This window comes from Budorcas taxicolor, chromosome 2, assembly GCF_023091745.1.
Source record: "Budorcas taxicolor isolate Tak-1 chromosome 2, Takin1.1, whole genome shotgun sequence".
In the NCBI taxonomy this organism is placed as follows: domain Eukaryota; kingdom Metazoa; phylum Chordata; class Mammalia; order Artiodactyla; family Bovidae; genus Budorcas; species Budorcas taxicolor.
Genome location: NC_068911.1, coordinates 165,966,670 through 165,992,258, shown reverse-complemented (window position 1 = coordinate 165,992,258; position 25,589 = coordinate 165,966,670). Strand labels below are relative to the sequence as shown.

At 52.2% G+C, this 25,589-nt stretch overlaps 3 protein-coding genes across 7 annotated transcripts; all 3 read left to right on the top strand.

Moving 5' to 3' along the window:
* The first annotated feature begins 2,139 nt into the window (after positions 1–2,139).
* On the top strand, positions 2,140–14,691 carry TXLNA (taxilin alpha). Of its 3 annotated transcripts, none has more exons than XM_052661820.1 (11): positions 2,140–2,220; positions 2,729–2,938; positions 3,804–4,142; positions 5,898–5,989; positions 6,564–6,734; positions 8,072–8,266; positions 9,274–9,393; positions 9,627–9,701; positions 10,217–10,309; positions 10,607–10,702; positions 11,411–14,691. In XM_052661820.1, the coding sequence occupies exons 2-11, from the start codon at positions 2,761–2,763 to the stop codon at positions 11,735–11,737; spliced, it is 1,686 nt and encodes a 561-aa protein (XP_052517780.1). In that variant the 5' UTR covers positions 2,140–2,220; positions 2,729–2,760; the 3' UTR covers positions 11,738–14,691. The 3 variants fall into 3 exon arrangements, with proteins under 3 accessions (XP_052517780.1, XP_052517790.1, XP_052517771.1); XM_052661830.1 differs by lacking the exon at positions 2,140–2,220 and adding an exon at positions 2,246–2,261; XM_052661811.1 differs by lacking the exon at positions 2,140–2,220 and adding an exon at positions 2,246–2,288.
* Positions 14,692–18,387: 3,696 nt separating this feature from the next.
* On the top strand, positions 18,388–22,394 carry CCDC28B (coiled-coil domain containing 28B). 2 transcript variants are annotated; one of them, XM_052635784.1, is made up of 6 exons: positions 18,388–18,437; positions 19,657–19,844; positions 20,966–21,132; positions 21,215–21,408; positions 21,626–21,648; positions 22,217–22,394. In XM_052635784.1, the coding sequence occupies exons 2-6, from the start codon at positions 19,681–19,683 to the stop codon at positions 22,269–22,271; spliced, it is 603 nt and encodes a 200-aa protein (XP_052491744.1). In that variant the 5' UTR covers positions 18,388–18,437; positions 19,657–19,680; the 3' UTR covers positions 22,272–22,394. The 2 variants fall into 2 exon arrangements, with proteins under 2 accessions (XP_052491744.1, XP_052491745.1); XM_052635785.1 differs by having other exon boundaries at positions 18,405–18,437; positions 19,637–19,844.
* A 298-nt stretch (positions 22,395–22,692) lies between these two features.
* IQCC (IQ motif containing C) lies at positions 22,693–25,504 on the top strand. 2 transcript variants are annotated; one of them, XM_052635486.1, is made up of 5 exons: positions 22,693–22,744; positions 23,324–23,467; positions 23,665–23,926; positions 24,146–24,264; positions 24,385–25,504. In XM_052635486.1, exons 1-5 carry the CDS (start codon positions 22,703–22,705, stop codon positions 25,219–25,221), a joined length of 1,404 nt encoding a protein of 467 aa, XP_052491446.1. In that variant the 5' UTR covers positions 22,693–22,702; the 3' UTR covers positions 25,222–25,504. The 2 variants fall into 2 exon arrangements, with proteins under 2 accessions (XP_052491446.1, XP_052491445.1); XM_052635485.1 differs by having other exon boundaries at positions 23,662–23,926.
* The last annotated feature ends 85 nt before the right edge of the window (positions 25,505–25,589 follow it).

Below are 25,589 nucleotides of genomic sequence, written 5' to 3'. Positions count from 1 at the left end.
TTCATGGCAAATAGATGGGGGAAAATGGAAACAGTGACAGACTTTTTTTTCCTGGGCTCCAAAATCACTGCAGATGGTGACTGCAGCCATGAAATTAAAAGACACTTGCTCCTTGGAAGAAAAGCTATGACCAACCTAGACAGCATATTAAAAAGCAAAGGTAGTACTTTACTGACAAAGGTCCATCTAGTCAATGCTCTGTTTTTTCCAGTAGTCATGTATGGATGTGAGAGTTGGACCATAAAGAAAGCTGAGCGCCGAAGAATTGATGCTTTTGAACTATCGTGACAGTTCAAGACTCTTGAGTCATCTCCAACTGCAAGGAGATCAAACCAGTTAATCCTGAAGGAAATCAATACTAAATATTCATTGGAAGGACTGATGCTGAAGCTGAAACTCCAATGCTTTAGCCACCTGATGCAAAGAACTGACTTACTGGAAAAGACCCTGATGCTGGGAACAATTGAAGGCAGGAGGAGAAGGGGACAACAGAGTGCACATGAGTTTGAGCAAGCTCCAGGAGTTGGTGATAGGGAGGGGAGCCTGGCGTGCTACAGTCCATAGGGTCACAAAGAGTCTGACACAACTGAGCGACTGAACTGAAGAGCTCTAAATGCCCAATTCGCAAAATAATTCAAAATATTCTCTGCCATCTCAGCCCCGAGACTGATGTTAGGCTTTAGGAGTAGAGCTTTTAGCCAACAGTTCTTGCGATGTTCAGTGACTTGTAAGCAAATAATCTCAACACCTCCCCACTAATGCTGGAACAGAACTCTGTCCAGACCTAGAAAGCTGAAACAAACTGCAGAGAACTGAAAAGGCTCTGAAGTGGCCTTTGAGTTTGGTGGGCCTCAAAAGATTTTGTTTTGCGAAGAAGGGAATTTTGGAAGGTAGAACAGCACCTACAAAAACCTAGGAAGTCCTGGAAATAGTAAAAGTATAGATGGAATGAAAAAGGCTGACGGCATGGATAGGACTGGCTGGAAACAGAAGCCATACCAGTTAGGCATTTAATCCAGCACACAGGTTGTTGCCTTTTATTTCACTAATAGACAAACGGATCAAGTATTGCAGTTAGTCTCACATTTGTCTTGTGGTCTCATAAGGAGAAAAGCTTGGCTTTTTTTCCTCTTTAGCCCCAGTGCAACTGGAACTTTGTAGACGGTGCGCCAGGCAGAGAAAACACTCGAATCTGCTGAGGCCAAATTCCCCCTGGCAGGGCACCCTCAGTACCTTCCAAAGAGCGACTCGAGCTGGTAATGAAGATGGAAAAATAAGTTACTTTCCAAGTTATCTTGATTCATCCTCAAGGAAGGCCTACCATGGGTGGTTATTCTGAGTAAGAGGCAGGTAGTCCGATAGTTAGGATGGGTGCCAAACTTCCTGGCTTTGAATCTGCCCTCATCAGTCACTAGCGATGTAACTTTGGACAAGATACCTAACCTGTGTCTTGCAGTCCACAGCTGTAAATTGGGAATAACAAAAGTTACAGTATTTGAGATACTGGGGAAACTAACGTTTAAAAAAAAAAAACTATTAAAAACTTCTATTTGAATACAGAAACTGAAGTCCTGGGAAGGAAAAGAATGCCCAGTCACACAGCAAATTAGTGATGCAGCTGGGACTGAAATACAGGTCTGATGCCCAGCCCAGTATTCTCCCCCGACTCCTCAGAGTTCCTAGACAGTCACAGATGTTCACATGGACAGAGGAGCCTGGCAGGTTACAGTCTGTGGGGTCGCAAGAGTCGGACACGACTGGGCGACTAAGCACAGACACACACACACACACACACACGTTCACAGCAGGAGGGACGGGGTAGTGGAGGCGTGCAGAAAAAAGTAGCCAGCCGGAAGGCTCTAGGAGCTGAATCATAGTTTCTGCGTGACAGAAACGAGGTTGACGTGAGTATTTGTGCACAATGACTGGCTCCTTTCGGACCTCCTGGGTCTGCGGCTCCGAGGACTGGAGCCCTATTGCATCCTGGGAGTCAGGGGTTAGCCCCGATGCATGGAGGGACGTGTAGTCCTTTCCCTCCCCCGCCTTTCCAACTCACCCTCCTCGGAGGCCGCCTTCGCTGCATCTTTCCCAGCAAGCCCCGCGCTAGCGCGGGCTATTGATTGGCTGCGGCGCGAGCAGGAGGCTCTGCCGGCAGCAGTTATCCAGGGTTTCCGGTGCGAGGCCAGAGCGGGCGAAGCCGTCGGGGTGTCGGCGGTGGGGGTGCGTACGGCGGCGGCTAGGGGGAACAACGCGAGCAGAGGGTCTGTGGTCTCAGATGGTTTTGGCCGGTGCGGGGAATCGCGCGGGTTCAATGTGACGGCTCGGGCCTGAGGGGGGGGAGGGGGGAGGGGTGTGGCCTGTGCGCATGCGCGCGGGGGCGCGCGCGGCTCTTGGGCGCGCGGGGCGTGGGTGGCTGCGCGCGCGCGACGGGGGTGCGCCCACGTGGGGCCAGAGAGGCGGGGAGGAACCGGGATCCAGCGTCCCGCCACGTCAGTCCCGGGCCTTGAGCCTGTTCCGCGTGCGGCCTGTGGTGAGGGGCCAGTGTTGTGCTGGGAAGTGACTTCTGGAAAAAGGAGGCCTGGCTGGGCACACCGGACAGACCAGAGACTGGGAGAACCGCTGACTCCCTCCGGTGAAGGCCTGCCGGTTTGTTTCAAGCTTCGCGCGCCCCCTGATATTGAGATTTCTGATCCAAGTCTGGAAAATAGCCATGTGTTTGTTTCTATAGGATCTGCTCCTAACCTGACATTGCAAACTACAATGAAGAACCAAGACAAAAAGAATGGGCCTGCCAAGCAATCAGGCAACACTTCCAACCCCAAAAACACTCCGGGGCAACCGGAAGCAGGACCTGAGGGAGCCCAGGGGAGGCCCAGCCAGTCGGCTCCTGCGACAGAAGCTGAAGGTTCCACCAGCCAGGCTGCAGGGAAGGCAGAGGGTGTGTGCCAGCTCTGCTTTTCCAATGCGCAGGGGGAGGAGTTTGTGGCGCGCCGGTCTAGCTTCTGGAATTAGAGGCCCGGGCCACTGTTTACCCAGCAGAGAGGAAATGTGGAGAGGAGGCCAATGCTGAGTCTGCGCAGCCCCCACCAGGCGCTGGGGAGTGGATACAGCCTCCCATTCAGAGCACAGGGGCAGACCTCCAGACAAGGCTCTGACAGGATTAAGTCAGGTTGAGGTTGGCAGTCAGATGAGACTCCCAACCAGCAAATCCAGGTTAGAAACACCTCATTCACAAGTGGGTAACTGATGTTTATACTTGAGGCATTTCTGGTGCTTTTTTTTTTCCTCTCCCAGAGAAGGATTTATTACTTGAAGAAAGTAAAGAGAAAACTTGATTTCCCAAAGCACTGTCTCCTCCGACTGGTTTTTTTTTTGTTTTTTTTTTTTTAAGACAGCACCCAGTGGCTTGCAGGGTCTTAATTCCTACCAGGGATGGAACCTCCCCTCACCCCGTGAAGCCCAGAGTCCTAACCACTGGACTGCTAGGGAATTCCCTGGAACGTTTTTAATATCAAGAGGCAACATTGGCAGGGTGGAGAAGGGAATGGACTAGAGTTGAGATGTAGAGTTCCTGCTACATGATGCCACCCCTGTGTGTTGGATGGTCTGCTTAGTTGATTTCTTTTATGCTCAAAATAAGCGTGGTTAGAGAGTAGTGAGAAATAGTTGGCTTATAGGGAAGTAAACTAAGGCTTAGAGAATTTAGGCAACATTTACCCAAACCAATATGTTTGGGCCTGAAAAATCCCAACCAGCGGCCTAACCATCTTATTTCCCTCTCTGCCCTTCATCCTCTCCTGTAGGAGCACAAGCCAAGAGTGCTCAGTCTGGAGCCCTCTGTGATGTCTCTGAGGAGTTGAGCCGCCAGTTGGAAGACATCCTCAGTACATACTGTGTGGACAACAGTCAGGGGGCCCCAGGTGAGGATGTGGCACAGGGTGAGCCTGCTGAACCCGAAGATGCAGAGAAGTCCCGGACCTATGCCTCAAGGAATGGGGAGCCTGAGCCAGAGACTCCAGTAGTCAATGGTGAGAAGGAGATCTCCAAGGGGGAGCCGGGCCCGGACGAGATCCGGACCAGTGATGAGGTCGTAGACCGAGACCACCGAAGGCCACAGGAGAAGAAGAAAGCCAAGGGTCTGGGTGAGCAGAGAACAGCTACTTGTGAGGGGAGGGAGTTTGGACCTGACATACCTGGGCCAGCCCACTCTGCAAGGATTCAGAAGAAACCTGACTTCCAGAGCTGCCAAACCACATAGTCTAATCAAAGCCGCGACAGTGGGGCCATCATGTAGAGGTGTGCGGTTGTTCATTGCATTAGGGGAACAAGTGCAAACCAAAGTCCAATATACTCTTTGAGAAGATGGGAAGCAGGAGTCATCAGTAGGCATCCTGTGCCATCACCATTTCTAATTTGCTGTGTGACCTTAGGCAAGACAGTTCTCCTCTCTGTTCCTTAGTTTTCACTTCTCTACACAATAAGAGAATTGGACTAGACCAGAGTTGAAAACTCAAATAAGTTAAGCTTAGCCAGAGGGCCCCAGGAGACCAAGAGAATACCTCATTTATCCAAAGGCTTGACTGCCACCTGGTCCCAGTGAGTTGATAGTATGTTAGAACTGTAGCTGGCTGCCTTTTTTAGCCACAAATATAGAGTTATGTGAAATCTCTAGATTTGTAACAGTTGGCAACTAATAGGATAGAAGCCAAACAAAACCCATCTGTGGGTTGGATTTGGCCTGTGTGCCAACGATTTGCATTCTCTGCATTGGTCTCTCAGAGCCTCCGGGGGTTGACACTTCAGGAACCTGTCACAGTGCTATGCGTGGTGGCCCCCTCTGACTCAGGCACAGGCAGTGGAGGAGTCACTTGGGTGGGGATGGAGAGTGAGTGGGTTAAAGAAGCAAGGTGATATTATACCCACATCTTATGGGGTCACTACTCCCCCACCCCCTCCTTGTTATCCTAATTTAAAGAAGTGTGTAGGTTTGTTTTTTAATCTTATGATCAGATATCGAAAGGTATATCTATTTATTGGCAGGGGTATAGTCATTTTAAAGTGCACTGTTGGCTGCCACTGTTGACTGAAGTGCAGTGTTCTTGAGGAGACCTATTCCTTTTGTGTCCTTCCTTTTTCAGAAGGGCTTTCTTTGCATTGAAAGTGAAAGTCGCTCAGTCGTGTCCGACTCTTCACAACCCCATGGACTATACAGTCCATGGACTTCTCCAGGCCAGAATACTGGAGTGGGTAGCCTTTTCCTTCTCCGGGGGATCTTCCCAACCCAGGGATCAAACCCAGGTCTCCTGCATTGCAGGCGGATTCTTTACCGCTGAACCACCAAGGAAGCCCTACTTTGCACTGAAACAGCACTGAATTCACAGGTGGGATACCTTTTTTTCACCTGTAGGTAGAGCAGGCAGTTTTCTTTCTCCCACTCCTGGTACTCATCTCTGAGATTTCATAGAGACTCATTCTTTTTTTTTTTTTGTCTTTTTTATAAAGATCTTTGTGTAATGGGTGGATTGATTCATTGATTGTTTTGGCTGCACTGCGTGGCTTGCGGGATCTTGGTTCCCTGACCAGAGATTGAATCTGCACCCTTGGTAGTGAACACATGGAGCCCTAACCACTGGACTGTCAGGGAACTCCCTCAGTCCTTCACTGAATGAGTATTTGTTGAGTGTGTCCTCTGTGGTGGGCACTCAGGACGGTACTGGGGCTATACTGGTGGGCAGAACTGAGTGGGTCCCAGTGTTCCTGAGGCACACAGAAGAGCAGGGAAGGCAGCCAGGTCAGCAAACGGAAATGTAACGTCTGATAGGTGAGAATAGTGGGCCCAAATCCAAAGGGGGCCTCTTGAAAAGGAGGTACATGCCTTTGCTCCCTGTGCTTTGCAGGAAAGGAGATAACATTACTGATGCAGACGCTGAACACGCTGAGTACCCCTGAGGAGAAGCTTGCAGCTCTGTGCAAGAAGTATGCTGAGCTGGTCAGTGCTCCCCCTTCATACACCCTCCCTGCCCTGGGAGGGTGGCACATTTTTAACTATCCCAAGTTGCATTATATTTCTTCCTATGGTGCTGAATAAGCTTATAGGAGGGGAGCTGAGCTGAACTGGGAAAGGACTGGGTCTTAGAAGGGGATGAAGGTGTGAGGCCAGGAAGCAGAAGGATTATCTGTCAGTAATGAAAAGGCCAACATGATACTCAGTATCGTATTGAGGAGAGAAATGGGGAATCCAGGTCTGTTGCTGTATATAAGGAAGAGGGTAGCAGGTGGGCTGGTTTGTGGAGAAAGTTGGGCAAATGTCGTGGTTGGAGAGTCTCACAAGCTTTGAATCTGGAGTCACAGCTTGGAGAGAAACTGGCATCTGCTGACTGTGAGCCTCTGCTGGTCGGTCCTCAGCGTCCATTTCTGTATCCTTGACATGGGGCCCTTGGGGTTACTGGGGGCATTGTGTGACGCACCATCATAGTGTCTAACCTGACCTTCAGTGGCTGGAGTTGGGTCAACTCTGGAGACCCTGAGTTCCCACAGGGCTCTTCCTCTGTCCCTGTCTCCAGCTGGAAGAACACCGGAACTCCCAGAAGCAGATGAAGCTCTTGCAGAAGAAGCAGAGCCAGCTGGTGCAGGAGAAGGACCACCTGCGCGGCGAGCACAGCAAGGCCGTCCTGGCCCGCAGCAAGCTCGAGAGCCTCTGCCGTGAGCTGCAGCGCCATAACCGCTCCCTCAAGGTGGGGCATCCACTTTTCCTGACCTCACTCGTCTTCAGTAGCTTTCCCCCTAAAAGTAGCACGTGCTTTGGGATAGAGATTTCCTCAGTGACGCTGTGCCTTAGAGCTGCTTTACCACTTGACGTGCACTTGTATTAGGTGAGGTAAAGGTTAAGGTGCTGAGGGAATCCGGACGAGGGGCTTCAGGTTTCTCCATTCCATAGAGTCCCGGGGAGCAGCTCTTCTCCTGGAGGGCTGTCAGTCAGGCCTTTGTCCTTGCTGTGCTTCACCTAGGATGGGGTCAGTCTGATTAAGGCTTGGTCAGTACTGTGACCTCCAGATCGTTAAATATACCCTTTGTGTTTCTTTAAAACTTTGCATCAGTAAGCATGTTTTGCAACTTGTTTTGCTCAGTTTTACTGTATGTTTTAAAATGTTATAAATTTAATATAGATGTGATAGAGAGTGAAAGGTGACAAAAGTCTAATAAATCAAAGGTAATTATTGCCCACCATCCTCAACCCCAGCCCCAGTAGAAACTAATGGGAAACAAACCTGCTTATATGTAGGTTTAAGCATAGCCTTGTAAGTTTCCTTAGTATAAAATGTAACATAGTTTTGTTTTTTAGTGAACTTATTGTACATGTATTGTTTCATAGCCTATTCCGTTTTCTCAGTGCCTCATCTTTCCCTATCGTTTATATAAGCCTGTCCCATTCCTTTTAACGGTGGCATTATATGGATACACTGCATTTAGTCAGTACCCTAGTTAGTGTGTTCTGTGTTGTTTCCAGTTTTTCTCTGTTATGGAGCTACAGTGAAAATTCTTTTTATATATATCCCTGGCTAATTATATAGGATTTATCCATAGGCTGAATCTCAGAAGTGAAATGTCTAGGTCAAAGAGTATCAAATTTTAATCTTAGTAGATTTTGCCTTCCCACCAACAGTGTCCAAGTGCCTAATTCTGCACAACCCTACCAACCCTGGGTATTACTGAATTTTAACTACTTGGTCAGGGTGAGGGGGTCACAGATGAAAGCACATTTAACTGAGACTAATAGATCCTCCAAACTTATTCTGAGACCAGGAAAAGTAGGCTTCAGGAGATCCAGATTTATTTAGAAAGGCACTTACCTGTAAACCTACATTTTTCTAGGGAGTCTCTGGCTTGATGTCACCTGTTTACAGAGGGGTCCATTAGTAGCCCCCATTGCTTGACATCTCTTTAGAGCCTGGCTCCTCCTCACTGGGAGAGCAGGGAGGGCTACTGGGAAAGAGCATCCGTGGACTGGTGCGAGAGCCCTGTGAGGCTGGGAGCGGTGGATGATGGACCTGGGGGTGACTTCTCTGCCCAGGAAGAAGGCGTGCAGCGGGCCCGGGAGGAGGAGGAGAAGCGCAAGGAAGTGACCTCACACTTCCAGGTGACGCTGAACGACATCCAGCTGCAGATGGAACAGCACAATGAGCGCAATTCCAAGCTGCGCCAGGAGAACGTGGAGCTGGCTGAGAGGCTCAAGAAGCTGATCGAGCAGTATGAGCTGCGGGAGGAGGTGAGGGGTCGCCGGGGATGGAGGGGTCCGGGCGGGTGCCAGCGCCAGGCAGCACTTTCCAGGCTTCATCCCTTCACCCATTCTCCCTTCTTAGGCTGGGAGGGATCTAGAGGAGGAACTGAGGTGATGAGAGGAATCTTGCTTGTGACCACACAGCTGGATCCGCAGTGCCCTGTCCTGAACTGTAGGGCCAGGTGTCTTTGGGAGTGAAACTGTCCACGTTCTGAACTGGAGTTACATTCACGGGTCATGTATTTTGTCGCATCCCAGCAGGGATTTGTGGCAGCACCCAACTGGACACGTTAATGCTTATGTAGTTAAACTTGTGAGTATTCTCACCTAGGTTTATAATTAGCCCTACAGTGATATGGGTCAAGTTTTTCTGCCTACTTAAGGCAGTTTCAGTTTTCAGAGTATTTTAGAATTTGGAGTCACAGGGTAGGAGCTGGAACTGTTCGGTCATCGACTCTGGGGGCTGTGCCCGCCAGTTACTTGCTGCTTTGCTGCCCCCGCCACCTGAAAGGGCAGGGCGTCACTCCCTGGACTGGTGTTGACTGCTGTCCCAGGCACTCGAATCCCTCTCTTTGGGTCCCTGCACACTGTCTCTTGGAAGGGCCCTCTTCCTCTTCCCTCTCCTTTCCCCCTGGTACTCCCATTTACTAGGGAGTTGGGCTACAAAAGTGCGGGTTCTCAGTCCAGTGGAGTAATGAGGCTGAAGGTTTAAGTGTATCTGTTACTTGGCTTCCTGGGAGGTGATCTCATCCCGTGCTCATGCCAGACTGACTCAGTGGGAAAGAAACAAGGTGAGGTTGGGAAGTAGACCTTCCAGGGACTTGGGGCCCACAACCTGTGGGACACATGGGAGCCCAGCATGTCATGCTGAAGTGGGACACTGGGCAGCACCCTGGTCTCTGCATGCGGAGCATCCTGTAGCTATTGGGCCTCCCCAAGAAAAGCTCCTGACAGATGGAAACCACACACCCACCCCCGACAATGCTTTCCTGCAGCACATTGACAAAGTCTTCAAACACAAGGACCTGCAGCAGCAGCTGGTGGACGCCAAGCTCCAGCAGGCCCAGGAGATGCTGAAGGAGGCAGAGGAGAGGCACCAGCGGGAGAAGGATTTTGTGAGGCTCAGGCCCCAGGGGTGGGGGTTCTGGGAGGAGGTGGGTCGGGTTCTGGCTCAGCTCACAGTTAGGTGTGCCCAGGAGAGGTTGTTGTCTGGTTAGGCCAGAGCACTGCTAGCTCAGAAACCGTCTGAGAGCAGAAGCCTCGGGGGTCGTGGTGTGTATGGCTAAAACAGTCCAGATGCAGCCTCTAGGGGCTTCTGATGGAATCTGGGGTCCTGTCTCGGAAATAGCTTCTCAAAGAGGCTGTGGAGTCCCAGAGGATGTGCGAGCTGATGAAGCAGCAGGAGACCCACCTGAAACAGCAGGTAAGACTGTGTAGCCTCCCCCTGTGCCTCCATGGTCCCCAAGCTGAGCCCCATCCGGAGGGAGGGAAGTGGGACCTCATTCTAGGCCCACCTTGACTCCTGCGTGACCTTGCCAAGCCTTTGTTCTCTCTGAACCTGGCTGGCACCTATGTGGTGGTGATCAGGTGGGAAGGCAAGCTAGAAGGACTTGTTCCTGGTCCAGAGTGTTGTATTCCTTTTGAGGAGGTGGAGACAGAACAGGTGATTTTAATTATGTAATCAGACTTCATTCTGGAAGAAGAGTTTGAAAAGAAACATTACAGGAAATATATAAATCACCCCCAGTCCTACTTTTTAGGCTTAACATTTTAGATTCTATCCTTCCAAATAGATGGGGTTTTTTTTGTTTGTTTTAAGGAAAACTGGTATCTCCACAGAATTGTTGGGTCAGGGGGCTAAGGGTGGGTCTGAGTGTGTTGACCAGAACTGCCCTCCAGAAAAGCCCAGTCTTACTTGTGGGCTTCTCTCTCACCCAGCTTGCCCTGTACACTGAGAAGTTTGAGGAGTTCCAGAACACTCTTTCTAAAAGCAGTGAGGTGTTCACCACATTCAAACAGGAGATGGAAAAGGTAACTGTGGTCTAGATTGTGGGTGGCTATGGGGGTGCAAGCAGCTTCATTCTGAATTGAACACTGGGCCTGCCTTCAGGAAGCCCCCATCCCTGGAGTGCTTCATGTGGCACTGTTTACAATAATATGTGATTGATACCATAGAGGGCTAAGAGTGGGCCGTATTTACCTGGATACACCTTGGGGTGGCTCAGAAAGCGCTGATCTCGCCCCCTTGGGACGGTTTCCCACCTTGGAGACACAGATGCACAAATGGCCTGACCTCCTGATCATTTCCTTCTGTGTCACATAACCCAGATGACTAAGAAGATCAAGAAGCTGGAAAAAGAAACCACCATGTACCGGTCCCGGTGGGAGAGCAGCAACAAGGCCCTGCTTGAGATGGCCGAGGAGGTGGGCTGAGTACGGTGTGCAGCCGGGCTGGGGGTGTGTGTAATTCTTGGCCCTTTCCTGTACTTTCTACCAAGAAGGATGCAGTGAGCCCCGAGTGGAGCTGGGATTCATGCGCATGTCTGTCCAAGTCCAGAGGCACCAGCCGTCTCCTCAAGGGAGGTAGTGAGCTTAGTGGATGGGTCTGTAGTGGAAGCAAAGAGAGCAAATGGAAGAAAGGGGGAAACAGCAGAGAAAGCAAGGGTTGCCGACGTGTGTGCAGCTGGCATGCAGAGCCGTGCAGATAATTTGATTCTGTGGCTTGAAGGGAAGGAGGAGAAAGTAATTGACGGTGAGGCTGCTGTGCGCTGGACCCTGCTGTGTGTGGATGCCCCAGCTCACTGAGCTCTCTCAGGATCTGTGAGGTGATGCTAGTAGTCCAGGCTAACTGATAAGGCAACAGACTCAAAAGCCAAGCACTTGCTAAGGCCATCTGGTGAATAAACAGAGGAACCCGTCACCTCCACGCCATGCCCCTTCTCTATACCACACCTGTCTCCGGCTGGCAGCCATGCCTCAGCATAAACCAAGACTGTTTACTCAAAAGGGGCCAGCTTTTGACTCTGGCCAGCGCCCAGCGTTGTTAAAATGTGAATGGTGAATGTTTTCTACCAAGTGGCAGTGGGTGGGCGGTTGATGACATGAAACTGAAGGCCCCATTTCTCTCCCTAGAAAACACTCCGGGACAAAGAGCTGGAGGGCCTGCAGGTGAAAATCCAGCGGCTGGAGAAGCTGTGCCGAGCGCTGCAGTCAGAGCGCAATGACCTGAACAAGAGGGTGCAGGACCTGAGTGCTGGCGGCCAGGCTCCCCTCACTGACAGTGGCCCTGAGCGAAGGGCAGAGGCTTCCAGTGCCTCTAAGGAACAGGGTGGCGAGGGGCCCAGGGTTCAAACACCGAGCTCCCCGAGGGCCACAGAAGCTCCTTGCTGCCCTGGAGCACTGAGCACAGATCCTTCAGGCCAAACGGGGCCCCAGGAACCCACCTCCATCACCGCCTAGGGTGCCCATGCCAGGGGGTGCTCTGGGAAGGGAGTGAGCCACTCAGCCAGGCCCAGCCTGTGCGAGGCTCCCGCCGCTGAGGCCCAGGGTGCTCTGACCTGGCTGACATCTGACTCTGCAGTTTTGGATTTTATGGGTCAGTCCTGCATACATACAGCATATGTGCAAGGCCTCATACATTTATATATCTGTAAGTGTAAAACAGGCTTGCATCACAGGTGGGGGTGTGTACACATCAAGTCAGTGCCTCTTCTGTGAGCTGAAGCGTCTTAAAGGGGAGCTGCCGTCACAGGAAGCTGGCAGGACAAGTGTCTTGAGCTTTCCCCTGCCTGATGTGAGGCTCACCCCTCCCTCCCTGCCCTTCAGAGCTCATGACGGGTGACACACCCAGGCCATGACTTTGTTTCTCCTGTTAGCGGGACTTGGGCAGCTCCAGCTCTCCCAGCTCCCCTGGACGCTCCTTTGCTTCCCTGGAAAAGGGGTCTCCAGGCAGAGCGTTGACAGAGCACTTGGAGCTGGTGATCGGACTGCTTCCCTGCCTAGGACAAGGGACCTGGAGCATGCTCTGTGCAGGGTGATGTGCTGGTAGGGAGCCCCTCAGGTGCCGCTTCCCCTGCGTGCTGGTGGTGCCAGGACCAGGCCAATGATGCTTCGCAGTAGCCTTATCATTCACAGGTGCCTCTCTAGCCTGCACAAATGATGGACAAGAGATCACCCAAAGGATTCTTTCTGAAGGTTTGGGGTTTTGCTTCCTTTGTGTTTGTTTTGCACATGGCAGTGTTTATATTGAGGATCTTCTGAGGAGGAAGGGGTGCCTAGCGGTGGTGCCTGGGCTCCTGGCCTCTAGCGCCCCACCCGCCTCAGCACCCTGCCTGGCACCTTGGCCACACTGGTGCTTAGGTTTCCTGCTTGATGAAGTCAGATTATTTATAGTGAGAGAAAGGCAAGGGTCCCCATGGGTTTGCCACAAGCTTACCGGTGGCTTCAGTCCTGGGTGGCCACTGCTGATGCCATCACTGCTGTCTCCACGCAGCAGATGCTGGGCCCCGGGTCCAACCATCCCCTTGGCTTGATGAGTCTGCTTCATATATCCATGCCCACAATGTCCATTCTTTTTTGAGATTTGCCCTGATTTTGTTACCCACATAATAAGAGCTGAGATATGCCCTCCTTGACATCCTACTTGTTCCTGTGTGAGAGCCCCCAGGTCTTGTCCAACAGCTAACGGATAAGAATGAGACTTGGCCATTGGCTGAGCCCCAGAAGTCCGCAGAATGGCTACAGATAGTTGTGTCTGTTTCTTCTGTACCCCGACTCCCGCCCCTCACACATGCTACGCTGTACTCTGAAACACCTACTGTTTGCAAACTTGCCAGCGCATTAGCCAGTGTTTGTACAAAACACTTCTGGGACAGCAGAATGTATGAGTCTTGCATCAGGAAGCAGGGGTACGGTGTGTTTGGGGTACCATAACCCCATCTCCAGCTGGGCCTCAGCTTCATTGTAGCTGGAAGCCATAGACCAAGATGGATTGAGTGGATGAGTTTTTGCTTCTTGCTGTATTTCCTCAAAGTTAGTTCATTGTCTTATAGCTCCCTTCATCTTCCACAAACAGCCCGCTCTTTTTTTTTTTTTTTTTAACAGCCCACTCTTAACAGCTCTTAAATCCCTCAGGTGATAAGGTTCATAAAGAGTGTGAAGTACTCCTGAATTATGTTAGGACTTAAACCAGAGATGGCAAATGAATGACACACCATTTCCCCTCTTCATCCATGGGTGGTACCACTAATCATCTGAGTATTTCCTGTTACGTTCCTGGTATACCCTCATTTCTCAAGATTCCCCCAGCAGCCAGTGTGAGTGTTGAGACCTGTTTGCCATCTTTGGCTGAGATCCTGCTCTGCTGAGGAACAGAAGAGCTGCCAACAGGGTTTGCTGGGCTAAGGAAGCACGGGAAGAGGCAGACGTTTCTGCCTGCCCCCTTCAAAGAGCAGGGAGGCCAGCAGTGGCCCACAGGGTCACCTGCCCGATTTCAGCTACCTCTTAAAGCCTATAGTGTTGGCAGGGAGGGGACTGCCAGAGCCCAGTATGGTGTGGCAAGTTACAGTCTTCAGAAGCCAAGAATAGCTGCTTGGTGAGCAAGGTGGCCCCAGCTGTGCAGGGTAGAAGCTCTGCTCTCAGCTCAGCCGTCCGTCTGTAGCCATCCAGGCCAGGCTGTAGGTGGGGTCCCATTCTCCGTTGACCAAATCTTTTTAATCACTACAGCTGCTCTGCTCTGCTTTCCAAAGTCAGCCCAGGCTCCTGGGTGCTGCCCACACCAGCCAGGGTCCTGGGCCAGATGCAGAGGTGGCCTATCCATGAATGAAGGCCAGTTCCTTCCTCACTGGGGCAGGTCTCATGCCTATGACCTCAGTTTTTGGACCAAGAGCTGTGTTGGTTTCTTAGGTTGCTAGCTTTTCCTCTAGGGGACCACCGCGGGTGAGGCTCTGCTGACAGTAACTTGTGTTCAGGGTCTTGTCCAGCTGAGAGCTTCGTGTCCACCAGATTCTGAGAGGTGGCAGCAGCACTTTTTAAAAGGTTTGTTTTCCGTGAGGTTTTTGGACCATGGGCTGCGCTCAGGCACTTTCTATGAGAGAATGTTATGTCTGTAAAGGATGGTTATTTCCCCACCCTGGTGTCTGCGGCAGGGGGCCCCAAGCCTGCTGAGGTGGTTCTCCTGCTGCTGCTCCAGCCCTCCCACCTTGCACAGCACAGAGGAGGTCACCCTAGGGACAGCCAGGCACCTGCCTGGGGGAGGGGTGCTGCCTTCTGTCCCTATAACTGCTTCCCTTATGGCCCAACCTGGCCGTCCAGATTTGTTTGAAGCTGTGCTGACAGCTTTTTTGTCTCCTTTTGGTATTCACAACAGCCAGGGACTTGATGTATTTTAAAACCACATTAAATAAAGAGTCTGTTGCCTTAGTTTTTCTCTTCCAACCTTCGTGGTCCTTTGCTACTTCTGGATCCATCCAGCCATCACTGATGTGTCCAGATCTGTGACATCTCTGGTTCTGCCCTGGTATCGTGCACCTTCCAGGGTGCCCTCCTGCCTTCCAGCAGTCACCGCAGGCTTAGGACACTAGCAGATTCTCTTCAACTGCCTCAGCAGGGCCTTTGGCAAAGTTGGCATGATGCTCATCAGATATGATTTTTTCCCATCAAAACTTGTCCCTGCCCTCTCAGAGTTCATGGACTAGTGAGGAGGAAAGGTGCTTTTAGATACAGAAAAGTTGGTTGTGCTGTGGGAGCAGAGAAGAGGTCCTGTTCCCTTCACCAAGGGGATAGAGTTAGATCCCAGAAGAGCCTTAGGACCCAAAAGGCAAGTGGAAGTTCAACATTTAGTGAGGAAGTGGTTGATTTGGCAAAGCAGGTGCACTGGAGGGTAGTGGGAGGAAATGAGACCAGCCAAACCACCATGAGCCCCTGTGCCAGGCTAAGGAATCTGGGCTAGGTCTAGAGAGAAGGAACCACTGAAGTTTAAATACGAATCAGTCAAGTCTATGAGGAAGGCACAAAGAGGGGAGACTAGAGAGTTTGGCATAGGCCAACTAGTGGGGCCCAAATTAAAGGGAGTGGATGCTGCTGCCATCGCCACTGGGCCTGTCCACCGTGGGTTGTATCTCTGGCACTGGCCCAGCCAAGAGAATACACAGGAACCTCCAGGTCCCTTTGATTTCATGCTTTCCATTCCAAGACCAGAAGCTGCACTTAATGCTTATGAATGGGTGTGTTTCTTGACTCCTGTTCACCCACCCGAGGCAAGGTGTAAAGTTGAGACTCCTGTAAGGGAGACAACTTACTGGTACCTCACACAGCATCCTGTTCACCTGTGCTGGTCTTGCCCAAAGGATTACATATGAATAATTGCCACACAGCAGAGACAAGTGTCCTTCCCTCCAGCTTCCACAGGCTTATGTGTCCACAGTGATTGTTGAAGTCTTAATGTCTTCCCTTCTGGAGCAGTCTAGATGTTAGAAGCACCTGGGAAAGAGCCCCAATGAGGTGCCTTTGGAAAGGGTGCCCACCCCTCTGGAACTCAGTGAGGCCCAGGCCCGAGAAAGATGCTCCTACTCAGTGGGGGTGGGGTGGGGGGAGGGGGAGGTAGGTGCGGTGGTGGTGTGCTGGCCCTGGGGCAGTTATCTGAGACTGCAGGGCAGCCTCCTGTTGCATTAGATGCTTCTCAAGAGACCTGAGCTGGGAGCCTCTGGTCTTTTAATAGCTGCCCCATTGATCCGGCCTCTTGGGGCAGCACCCGCAGCGCTGGCTCAGCCTTGATCAGATACTCAGGTTTCCCTCCTGGGGACCGGTGTCAAGTGCTGGGTTTGCTCTGACCTGATGCTACCCACACGCATCCCCTAGGCCTGGGGGTGGGGAGAGGGTAGGCTTGGTCTTGTCATTTCGTGAATGGCTGAACACACCCCCACTGCCTACCAGAATGGGTGCTCTGGAGGGAGTGGTATTACCCTCAAAAGAATATTGTTGACTTTTAGTATAACGGGACAATGACTACCTTCCTTCAGGATTGTTAAAAGGATACATAAAATGCATAATAGGGGGCCTGGACTCACTTGAAAGATGGTTGTCTTCTCTTGCAGTTTCTGCTGCTGCTTTTTGTGTTTCATATTTGTCGTTGTTCAGTTACTCAGTTGTGTCCAACTCTTTTTGACCCCATGGACTGCAGCACGCCAGGCAACCCTGTCCTTCACCAGCTCCCAGAGCTTGCTCAAACTCCTGTCCATTGAGTCGGTGATGCCATCCAACTATCTCATCCTCTGTCGTCCCCTTCTTCTCCTACTTTCAATCTTTCCTAACATCAGAATCTTTTCCAATGAGTCACTTCCTCCGATCAGGTGGCCAAAGTATGGGAGCTTCAGGTTCAGTACTTCCAATGAATGCTCAGGATTGATTTCTTTTAGGATTGACAGGTTTCTCCTTGCAGTCCAGTTCAGTTCAGTCGCTCAGTTGTGTCCAACTCTGCGACCCCATGAACTGCAGCACGCCAGGCCTCCCTGTCCATCACCAACTCCCGGAGTTCACTCAAACTCATGTCCTTCAAGTCAGTGATGCCATCCAGCCATCTCATCCTCTGTCATCCCCTTCTCCTCCTGCCCCCAATCCCTCCCAGCATCAAGGTCTTTTCCAATGAGTCAACTCTTCGCATGAGGTGGCCAAAGTATTGGAGTTTCAGCTTCAGCATCAGTCCTTCCAATGAACACCCAGGACTGATCTCCTTTAGAATGGACTGGTTGGATCTCCTTGCAGTCCAAGGGACTCTCAAAAGTCTTCTGCAACACATTCAAAAGCATCAGTTCTTCAGTGCTCAGCCTTCTTTATAGTTCAACTCTCACATCCATACATGACTATTGGAAAAACCATAGCTTTGATTAGACAGACCTTTGTCGGCAAAGCACTATCTCTGCTTTTTAATATGCCTTCTAGATTTGTCATAGCTTTTCTTCCAAGGAGCAAGTGTCTTTCAATTTCATGGCTGAAGTCACCATCTGCAGTGATTTTGGAGCCCAAGAAAATAAAGTCTGTCGCTGTTTCCATTTCCATTGTTTCCCCATCTATTTGCCATGAAGTGTTGGGACTAGATGCCATGATCTTCGTTTTTTGGATGTTGAGTCTTAAACCAACTTTTTCACTCTCACTCTTTCACCTTCATCAATAGGCTCTTTAGTTCCTCTTTGCTTTCTGCCATTAGGGTGATGTCATCTGCATATCTGAGGTTATTGATATTTCTCCCCCAGCAATCTTGATTCCAGCTTGTGCTTCATCCAGCCCAGCATTTTGCGTGATGTACTCTGCATATAAGTTAAATAAGCAGGGTGACAATATGCAGTCTTGACATACTCCTTTCCCAAAGTGGAACCAGTCTTGTTCCATGTCCGGTTCTAACTGTTGCTTCTTGTCTTGATCTGAATACAGGTTTCTAAGGAGGCAGGTCAGGTGGTCTGATATTCCCATCTCTTTAAGAATTTTCCAGTTTGTTGTGATCCACACAGTCAAAGGCTTTGGCGCAGTCAATGAAGCAAAAGTAGATGTTTTTCTGAAACTCTCTTGCTTTTTCTAGGATCCAGTGGTTGTTGGCAATTTGATCTCTGGTTCCTCTGCCTTTTTGTAAATCCAGCTTGAACATCTGAAAGCTCTTGGTTCACGAACTGTTGAAACCTAGCTTGGAGAATTTTGAGCATTACTTTGGTAGCGTGTGAGATGAGTTCAATTGCGCAGTAGTTTGAACACTCTTTGGCATTGCCTTTCTTTGGGATTGGAATGAAAACTGACCTTTTCCAGTCCTGTATCTCCCAGCTCCCCACCTTTCTCTCCTCCATTTCTGACAAAGCTTCCACCATTTTGCAAGGGACTGTAGCTTCTCTCTTAAACTGATAGGCAGTGAAAGGGTTTTTTGGATTGTCCTCACATAACCAATATCAGCACCTTAATTCAAATGGAGACGTGAAGTCGAGTGAAAGAGACAACTCAATAAATGTGGAGATGCTCCTCCCATCTTACTCCCTCCACTCTATAAAAGGTCAGTTTCTCTTTAAATGCAAATTACCTACTGCGAGCTCAGCTTCCACCCATTCGTTTCCCTAGTTGGAGAGAGCTGAGGGCGGAGGGAACCGGCACGGAAGCATCACTCCGGACCCTAAATCTTCAGGTTAGTTTCCCCCTTGGGGGTGGGTACAGAGGCGGAATGACGCTGATCTCTCGCTCCATTTCGGATCCTGGCTCCCGAGCTGAGAGATCTTTTTGGCACGCGACTTTAGAAACTGATTGTGGAAAATAGATCCCAGGTCGCCACCACGCATTCCTAGGGAGCTGGGGCTCCCGCTGTAATTCTTCTCTCGCGTCTCTAATTGGACTAAGCTGGGGCTGGGCCAGACATTTGACGCGCTCGTTTCCCCAGCACCACACCCCCTCAGTGCCTGCCTGATTCGTGTGGATTTAAATACTTATGCCCCAGGCGCCACCCCAGAGTGCGGAGTCGGGCTTGGTGGTGGAACCTGGGAGTAAGCAGCTTGGGGAAACCCTGTAAAGGGCCTCCAGACCTCAGGCCGAGGGACCTCCGCGGACCTGGAAGCCGAGGGGGCAGGCCGGGAGGGAGGCCGAGTGGTGCGAGCTTCAGCGCAGCCTTTGTTGGAGGCCCAGCCTGCCGGCTGCCCTGCCGTACCACCCGGCCCTCTCTGACTACAGCTGCAGCCAAGAGGGGACTTCCCGACTGGGGAGGGTGAAGCAGCTGGAAGGCTGTCCCAGGGAACTAACGGGAGTCTCCTGGTGTTTACCGGGAGGTGGGGTGGAAGAGAAAGGATGCCAAGTGTCTAAATGCGGGGACTGAGCCCTGCTAGCTCAACCATTGATGCCCATCCTCTAGGGGTCCTACATGGGGTCTTCCCAGGTGATCCCATGCACGTTTTGATCCCCTTCTATGCTGAGGTTCGTCAGGGTTTGTCCAGGCAGTTGCTGAATAGAACCGGAGTCTAATTAAAACACCCCTAAACCCCAGCTGGGCTCCTGCCAGCTCACTTCCACCCTGACTCCCCCTACATTTCCTCCGCCGGCTCCACCCCCTCCGCTACAGGGCCTGGAAACCCCGAGAGCAGCTGCAGCCCGAGAATAGTGTCTGGTCCAGTCCTTTCAGGCAAGACCTAGGTTTCAAGCTAAGGCTCGAGGGCAGAGGAGACCTGGATTGGGCCACAGGTCTTTCAAATACACAGCTGTGATCTCAGCAGTAGGTGCTGGCACCTGGCCTTGCCCATACTGGAGTGATGAGGGGACAGTCAGAAGGTCCTGGGGCCATCCTTTGCAGTTCTCAGGGATAGGTGGATTGGAGGGATGGCTTTGCCCACACCACCTCAGTGGGGCTGCCTCCCTCCCAGGGCCTGAGGCCTAGCCAGCATCCAATGGAGGACAAGAAGAAGAAAAGGAGTCCCAAGCCCTGTCTGACCCAGCCAGCCCAGCCCCCAGGCACACTACGCAGGGTCCCAGTGCCCACAAGCCACAGTGGCTCCTTGGCCCTGGGACTCCCTCACCTGCCATCCCCCAAACAGCGGACCAAGTTCAAGAGGTAGGTACAGACGGGAAGCAGGGCAAGGAGGGAGGGACCCTAACTCTGGCCTGAGCCCTGTGGGCAGCAAGGTAAAGTGGGGTTTAGCCTATAATTTCTAAGCAGGAATCCATGCCTTCCCTGGGGCTCCCCCTCCCTCCACTGGCCCCTGAGAATTCAGACCCAGTCCCTACTTTCAGGTGTGTTGGGAAAAGACCAGGTGGGTCACAGGGATCACCCAGTGTGATGATGCACCTCAGAGCAGGGAGTGTGCAGACTTCCAGAAACTTCCAGAAGTGAGTCAGAGAAGGCTGTTGGGCACACTGGAGACAGAGACTGTTCTAAGCGGAGGGGCCTGCCTGGCAGAAGTATGGAAGAAAAATATTGCCTGCAAGGTTCCAGGAATCACAAAGTGGTCTGGTGGTCCCGGAGTGTCATGGGCCAGGAAATGGTGAGGGGATACTCAAGTAAACGATTTGAGTTCGCCTCCTACCCTACCTTGCCTGTCTACCCTATAGTGCGTCCACTAAACACACATTCCTCCTCTGATTACTATGTTTCCCTGTGCCTTTGGCACTGCCTGCCTAAGAGGCATGTTTGGACACGGCCAAGTGAGCGTAGCGGAAGCTCAGGGCTGGGACAGGAATAGTAGGAAGTGCAGTTGGAGAGGCATGGAGGCCAAGCTGGGAAGGTCGTGCAGTGTTCTCCTGTGGGCAATGGAAGATTCAAAAAATGGTTTTTATATACAAGAGGGGCAGAAAAATGTTTTTGGAAGTGGTAAAATGGCTCTCATGGCAATAAGGAAGTAACTGTCCCCAAATTCACTGAGGACCAGTAAGGCCAAGTGATCACAGGAGGATTGAGTGAGGGGTCAGACAGGAACCCAAGAGCCCTGCTCCAGGCGTGGTTCTGGCTATACCACTGGAAGAAAATGACTTCTTCTGACCTCTCATCCTCACCCCTCTTCATCCACTTGCTTCCCTTAATGCATCCTAGTGCCCCAGACAGGGTCAGAAGAACAAACGTCCACTTATGTTGACAGGTGGATAGAAAGATGAATTAGTGCATAGACAGATGGCACAAAAGACCTGGGGTACCTGGCTTCCCCCACCCTGTGACCATGGCCACGCCCACTCACCCAGGGTAGGCAAGGAGAAATGCCGCCCAGTGCTGGCAGGAGGTGCAGGCGGCTCTGCAGGCACGCCCCTGCAGCACTCTTTCCTGACCGAGGTGACCGACGTCTATGAAATGGAAGGGGGGCTGCTGAACCTGCTCAACGACTTCCACTCAGGCCGGCTGCAGGCCTTCGGTGAGTCCTGGGGGTGGGGCTGGAGGGGGAGGCTGGGACGTGGGTCCCAAGCTTGCTCCCAGAGCTGACAGGTGCTATCCAGGGAAGGAATGCTCCTTCGAGCAGTTGGAGCACGTGCGGGAGATGCAGGAGAAGCTGGCCCGGCTGCACTTCAGCCTAGATGTGTGTGGAGAGGAGGAAGAGGAGGAGGAAGAGGAGGACGGGGTGATGGACGGGCTGCCTGAGGAGCAGAAGAAGACAATGGCTGACCGCAACCTGGACCAGCTGCTTAGCAATGTGGGTCAGGGCTGGGGGCTTCAGTTCCTGAGGGCACCAGGGGGTGGGAGGGTGCATGCTTCCAAAACCATTCCTGGCCCCTAGGTGAAAAACTGGGGGTGCATGGAGGCAAAAGCTCTGGGCCTCTCAACCCCCAGCAGAAGATGAGCCCCAGAACATCCAGAGTTTGGCCTGGTGCCCTCCTTACAGAAACCCCCCTTTCTCTTTCTGTTCACAGCTGGAAGATCTTAGTAATTCTATGTATCCTTTCTAGGGAACTTGACAGTGGGTGTCCTCCACTCCCAGATATAAAATCAGCTTCCTCCTCCCCACCACCCTGCAGGAATATTTACAGATAACCAACGTCCTCACCCCTTTCAGAATTAGCCCCCAACTCCCCCTACCCTGGTAGAGGTGCAGAAAGAATTCCCCAAATTTTAGGTGAAAGAATAGTGGTTGCAGGAAATATGTTCTACGTACTTACCAAAATATTTTTAGGCACTTTAGCTTACACCAATCTATGACAAAGCTTGTCTGATGTCTCCCTATTCTTTGAGCACTGAACAATTATTTTTACTGATCAGATTATCTCCCATCTAGTCCTAAGAGAAGTAGTGCACACACACCTGCATGATCCAAACCAAAAGCGAAGGGGGTAAGGCACCTGGCAAGAGGGGCCAGCAAGGGCTGCAACCCTAAATCACAGACCACCCCAGAGTCCCTGACCCCCGCCCCTTTGCACAGTTGGGGAAACTAAGCTTGCGCAGGCTGGGACAATAGGGCTGGAAAGACCTGGGGTCCAAAGCATCACAGTCCTTGACCCGCACAGACAGAAGCTGCACCTGGCTGAGAACGCCGAGCCCGAGGAGCCGTCAGCTGTGTAGGTGTTAAGACCCAGGCCTTGACTGTCCATTCTCATTTCCTTCAAACTGTGACTTTTTTACGGACTCGAGTGGGTGTTTCGCGGCCCCCCCAGGTGCTATGGGAGAGGGGGGCACTGAATGGAATTAAACCAGAAGGAAAGAAAGCGGTGTATGTCTTCTCTCTTGCGCCTTCTACTCGGCAAGGGCGCCCGGGCCCCAGCTCTCGCAGGGACGCCCCTGCGCAACACACTTCTGGTTTGGGAGGTCCCGCTCGGGCGGTTAGATTCCCCGGAGCTGCTCGGGGTGTGTGGGGACAGCACCGGCTCGCGCCGGGTCCTGGCTGGAGCCCAAAGGAGGCCACGGAGACGGCGGGGCGGGGCCTGAGCCCGTCGGCCCGCGGCGCAGGCCGGTGACGCGCTGCGCAGGCGCCGGGCGGGTCAGTTTGCGCCCGGATGGAGCGGGAGCGGTTGGTTCGGAAGGTGACGGCGCTGCAGGTGCGGGGCGGGAGGCTTGCCTGTGATTTCCCCCTACGGGTTCTCGGACTGGGTGGGACCTATGGACCAAATGAGGCTCTCACGTCTAGTAACCTGCCCGCGTGCCCACGTCCGAAGCTACCGACCCACCCCACGGGCCTGAAAAATGTGGGGACCCCACGGATCCTCGGAGAAGGCAATGGCACCCCACTCCAGTACGCTTGCCTGGAAAATCCCATGGACGGAGGAGCCTGGTAGGCTGCAGTCCATGGGGTTGCTAAGAGTCGGACACGACTGAAGGGACTTAGCAGCAGCAGCACGGATCCTCCCGCGTCCCCCCACCCCCACCCCCAACTGCCACCACAAGCTCTTATGCGATCAGGGAAAAGGTGGGAAGGGCCTTCAGTCGAAGAATTGTGCTGGATGCAGCCCAGCACACTCCCTCGAACCCCCAGAGCCCCAACGCACAGCGTCACCTGTCCTTTCCCCGGGGCCGGGTCCCCTCTTGCAGTCACGCCGATGACCTCTTCAGGAGTGTTCCCCAAGATATCCCCATGTTGCAGTGATAAGGGTTTTCTCTCCCCTCGTTCTCCACACCAGGCCTGCATCCGGGGCTTCTTGGTTCGACGCCAGTTCCAGAGTCTTCGAGGTGAATATGAAGCTATTGTACGAGAGATCGACGGTGATCTGGGCACGCTTCAGTGGACTGAGGGCTGGATTCCCAGGCCCCGATTTCTCCCAAAGGTACTACACACCTAGAGGTAAAATGGGCAAGGGCATTCCACATTACCTGCCGACAAGCGTTCCTCAGTGGAAAAGGGAGCAGACTCACCTCCTCACACCCCAATTCTTAGTCCTCATCAATTGGTATGCTAAATCAGAGTGTCCAGATCCTTGGAGGGTTTAGCCTCCGGGCTCTCACACCTTTGATTTCTCAGAAGGCAAAATCCTGTCAGACCTGGAAAGCCGCTAGAGAGAGGGCACCAAATCCAGAGCAGGAGCTATGGAGTCACTCCGCACATAAAGAGACTGAGAAAGAGACCATCCAGGAGGATACGCTACTGAAGAAGTCAGGAGAGAGCTTCACAAACGCCAGCAGTCTTCCCTGCAGAGATGCCAGTGCCTGGCTTCAGGATGAGCAGAGCAGGAGGACCAGGAAACCAAGCCAAGAGACCAGAGACGTGTCAAGGATGAAAAACCCAGGTACACCTCTACCTAGATCAGGGCAAGCCTCTGCCCTCTGGGCCTAAGCATTCCCGTCTGAAAAGTGAAAGGCTTGTGCTAGATAAGCTGCATCCCTTTCTTCCCTCCTGGTTGGGGGCGACTTACGGGTGCGTAGGGGGAAGGTGCCAGGGTCTAAGGACTAGGCCAGTGCCCAGTGCCTGTCCCCTCAAGGCTTTCTCCCTTCATCCTCCTTCACAGAAGCTGCAGGTCCAGGACTGTCCCACAGCCAGACTGAGCTCCAGGAGCTCCAGAACCACCGCAGCCACTTGGCCATGGAGCTGCTGTGGCTACAGCAGGCCATCAATAGCCGTAAGGAGGTAGGCACTAATTTGGAGCCTTTTTTGCACATTTAGAGCCAAGGGTGGTGGTGAGGGAAAAGCCTCCTGCCAGGCCCAAGCAGACCTGCCTGGTACAGTGTCTCTTCTTTTCTCTAACAGTACCTAGTTCTCAAACAAACACTGAGATCCCCAGAAGGGAACCAGAATAGACATGAGCCCAGCTTGTGCCAAGATCATGGGGGACAGAGCTGTGAAAAAGCTGGATCACAACCAGGCCCACCGCTGGAAGACCAGCCCTACAGAGGCAGGACCCTTGGAGAGCCAGGCCATGTGGATGCCTCCTACTGGAGGCTCAGATCACAACCCCACAAATTCCCAGAAAGACTGGCCACTCCAGATAAAACAACTGCTGGGGCCAAGTACAGGGACCCATCCTACAGATGGCCTGGGCCACAGCTGCCCACACCATCGGAATACCAGGCCACAGGGAAGAGGCTCACCAAAGAGCAGGACTGTGGAGAAGAGATCTCTGGAGAGACCTGCCTGCAGCTGACAACACTTCTAGAGGATGAAAGCCACAAAGAGCTCAAATCTAAGGGCTCCTGTCCTGGAAAGGCCAGGACACAGCTGCCCACACTCCATGAGGACCCAAACATTGAAGACAGCTCTCCCAGGGGGCCATGCCAGAAAGAGCCTGATTGGCAAGGAGCTGTGCCACGAGAGTTGGGCATCTCAGAGGACCATGTCACCTGGGATGGGTCTTTGGCAGAGCATGGTGGCCTGGATCTCTGGAAGAATAAACCACCCAAGGGCCAGACCCCCAGTGATAAAAGCTCCATAGATAGAACCTCCAGTGAATCTAGTGATGAAGGATGGCAAAACCAGAGGACTGTACCATGTAGGTCAAGGCCCCCTGAGAAACTGTCCACAGAGTCAGACCACACAGGAGAGGATCACTGGAGGGGCAGACAGTGGGAAACAGGACCAGCAGGCTAGACCCTGGGGAACCAGAGAGGACCGGGTTCCAAAGGGCGATGCTATGAAAGGGCAGTGAGGGAGACAGGACCTCATCCTAGCTCCCTGGTTCCAGTTGTACCTCCTGCCCCTGGGTATTGGTGGCTAGTGAAGCCAAGAGAAGCTGGAGCACAGAGCTGGCACCAGTAGAGGGAGAAGGTAGGAGGCTACTTTCATCCTCTGCCTGTGGTTCAACCCACATTTAGGGATAGGGAGCAACCTGGGGCAAGTCAAGTTGGAGAGTAAAGGTTGAGAATAAATAAAGATGGAGAATAAAGGTTTTCATTAGATTCTGAGCCTGGTTGTATTTGTCTTCTGCCCCTGGTCAGGATAAGCTTCTGGGACCTCCT

Excerpts from the sequence above, each read along its gene's own strand:
- TXLNA (XM_052661811.1), top strand. Across the intron at positions 2,939-3,803 it reads GGCTGCAGGGAAGGCAGAGG|GAGCACAAGCCAAGAGTGCT; the intron begins GTGTGTGCCAGC and ends CCTCTCCTGTAG. Across the intron at positions 9,394-9,626 it reads ACCAGCGGGAGAAGGATTTT|CTTCTCAAAGAGGCTGTGGA; the intron begins GTGAGGCTCAGG and ends TCTCGGAAATAG.
- CCDC28B (XM_052635784.1), top strand. The coding sequence starts at position 19,681 with ATGGAGGACAAGAAGAAGAAAAGGAGTCCCAAGCCCTGTCTGACCCAG. Across the intron at positions 21,133-21,214 it reads AGGCCGGCTGCAGGCCTTCG|GGAAGGAATGCTCCTTCGAG; the intron begins GTGAGTCCTGGG and ends GGTGCTATCCAG. Across the intron at positions 21,649-22,216 it reads GAAGATCTTAGTAATTCTAT|ACAGAAGCTGCACCTGGCTG; the intron begins GTATCCTTTCTA and ends TGACCCGCACAG.
- IQCC (XM_052635485.1), top strand. The coding sequence starts at position 22,703 with ATGGAGCGGGAGCGGTTGGTTCGGAAGGTGACGGCGCTGCAG. Across the intron at positions 23,927-24,145 it reads GTCAAGGATGAAAAACCCAG|AAGCTGCAGGTCCAGGACTG; the intron begins GTACACCTCTAC and ends CCTCCTTCACAG. Across the intron at positions 24,265-24,384 it reads CCATCAATAGCCGTAAGGAG|TACCTAGTTCTCAAACAAAC; the intron begins GTAGGCACTAAT and ends TTTCTCTAACAG.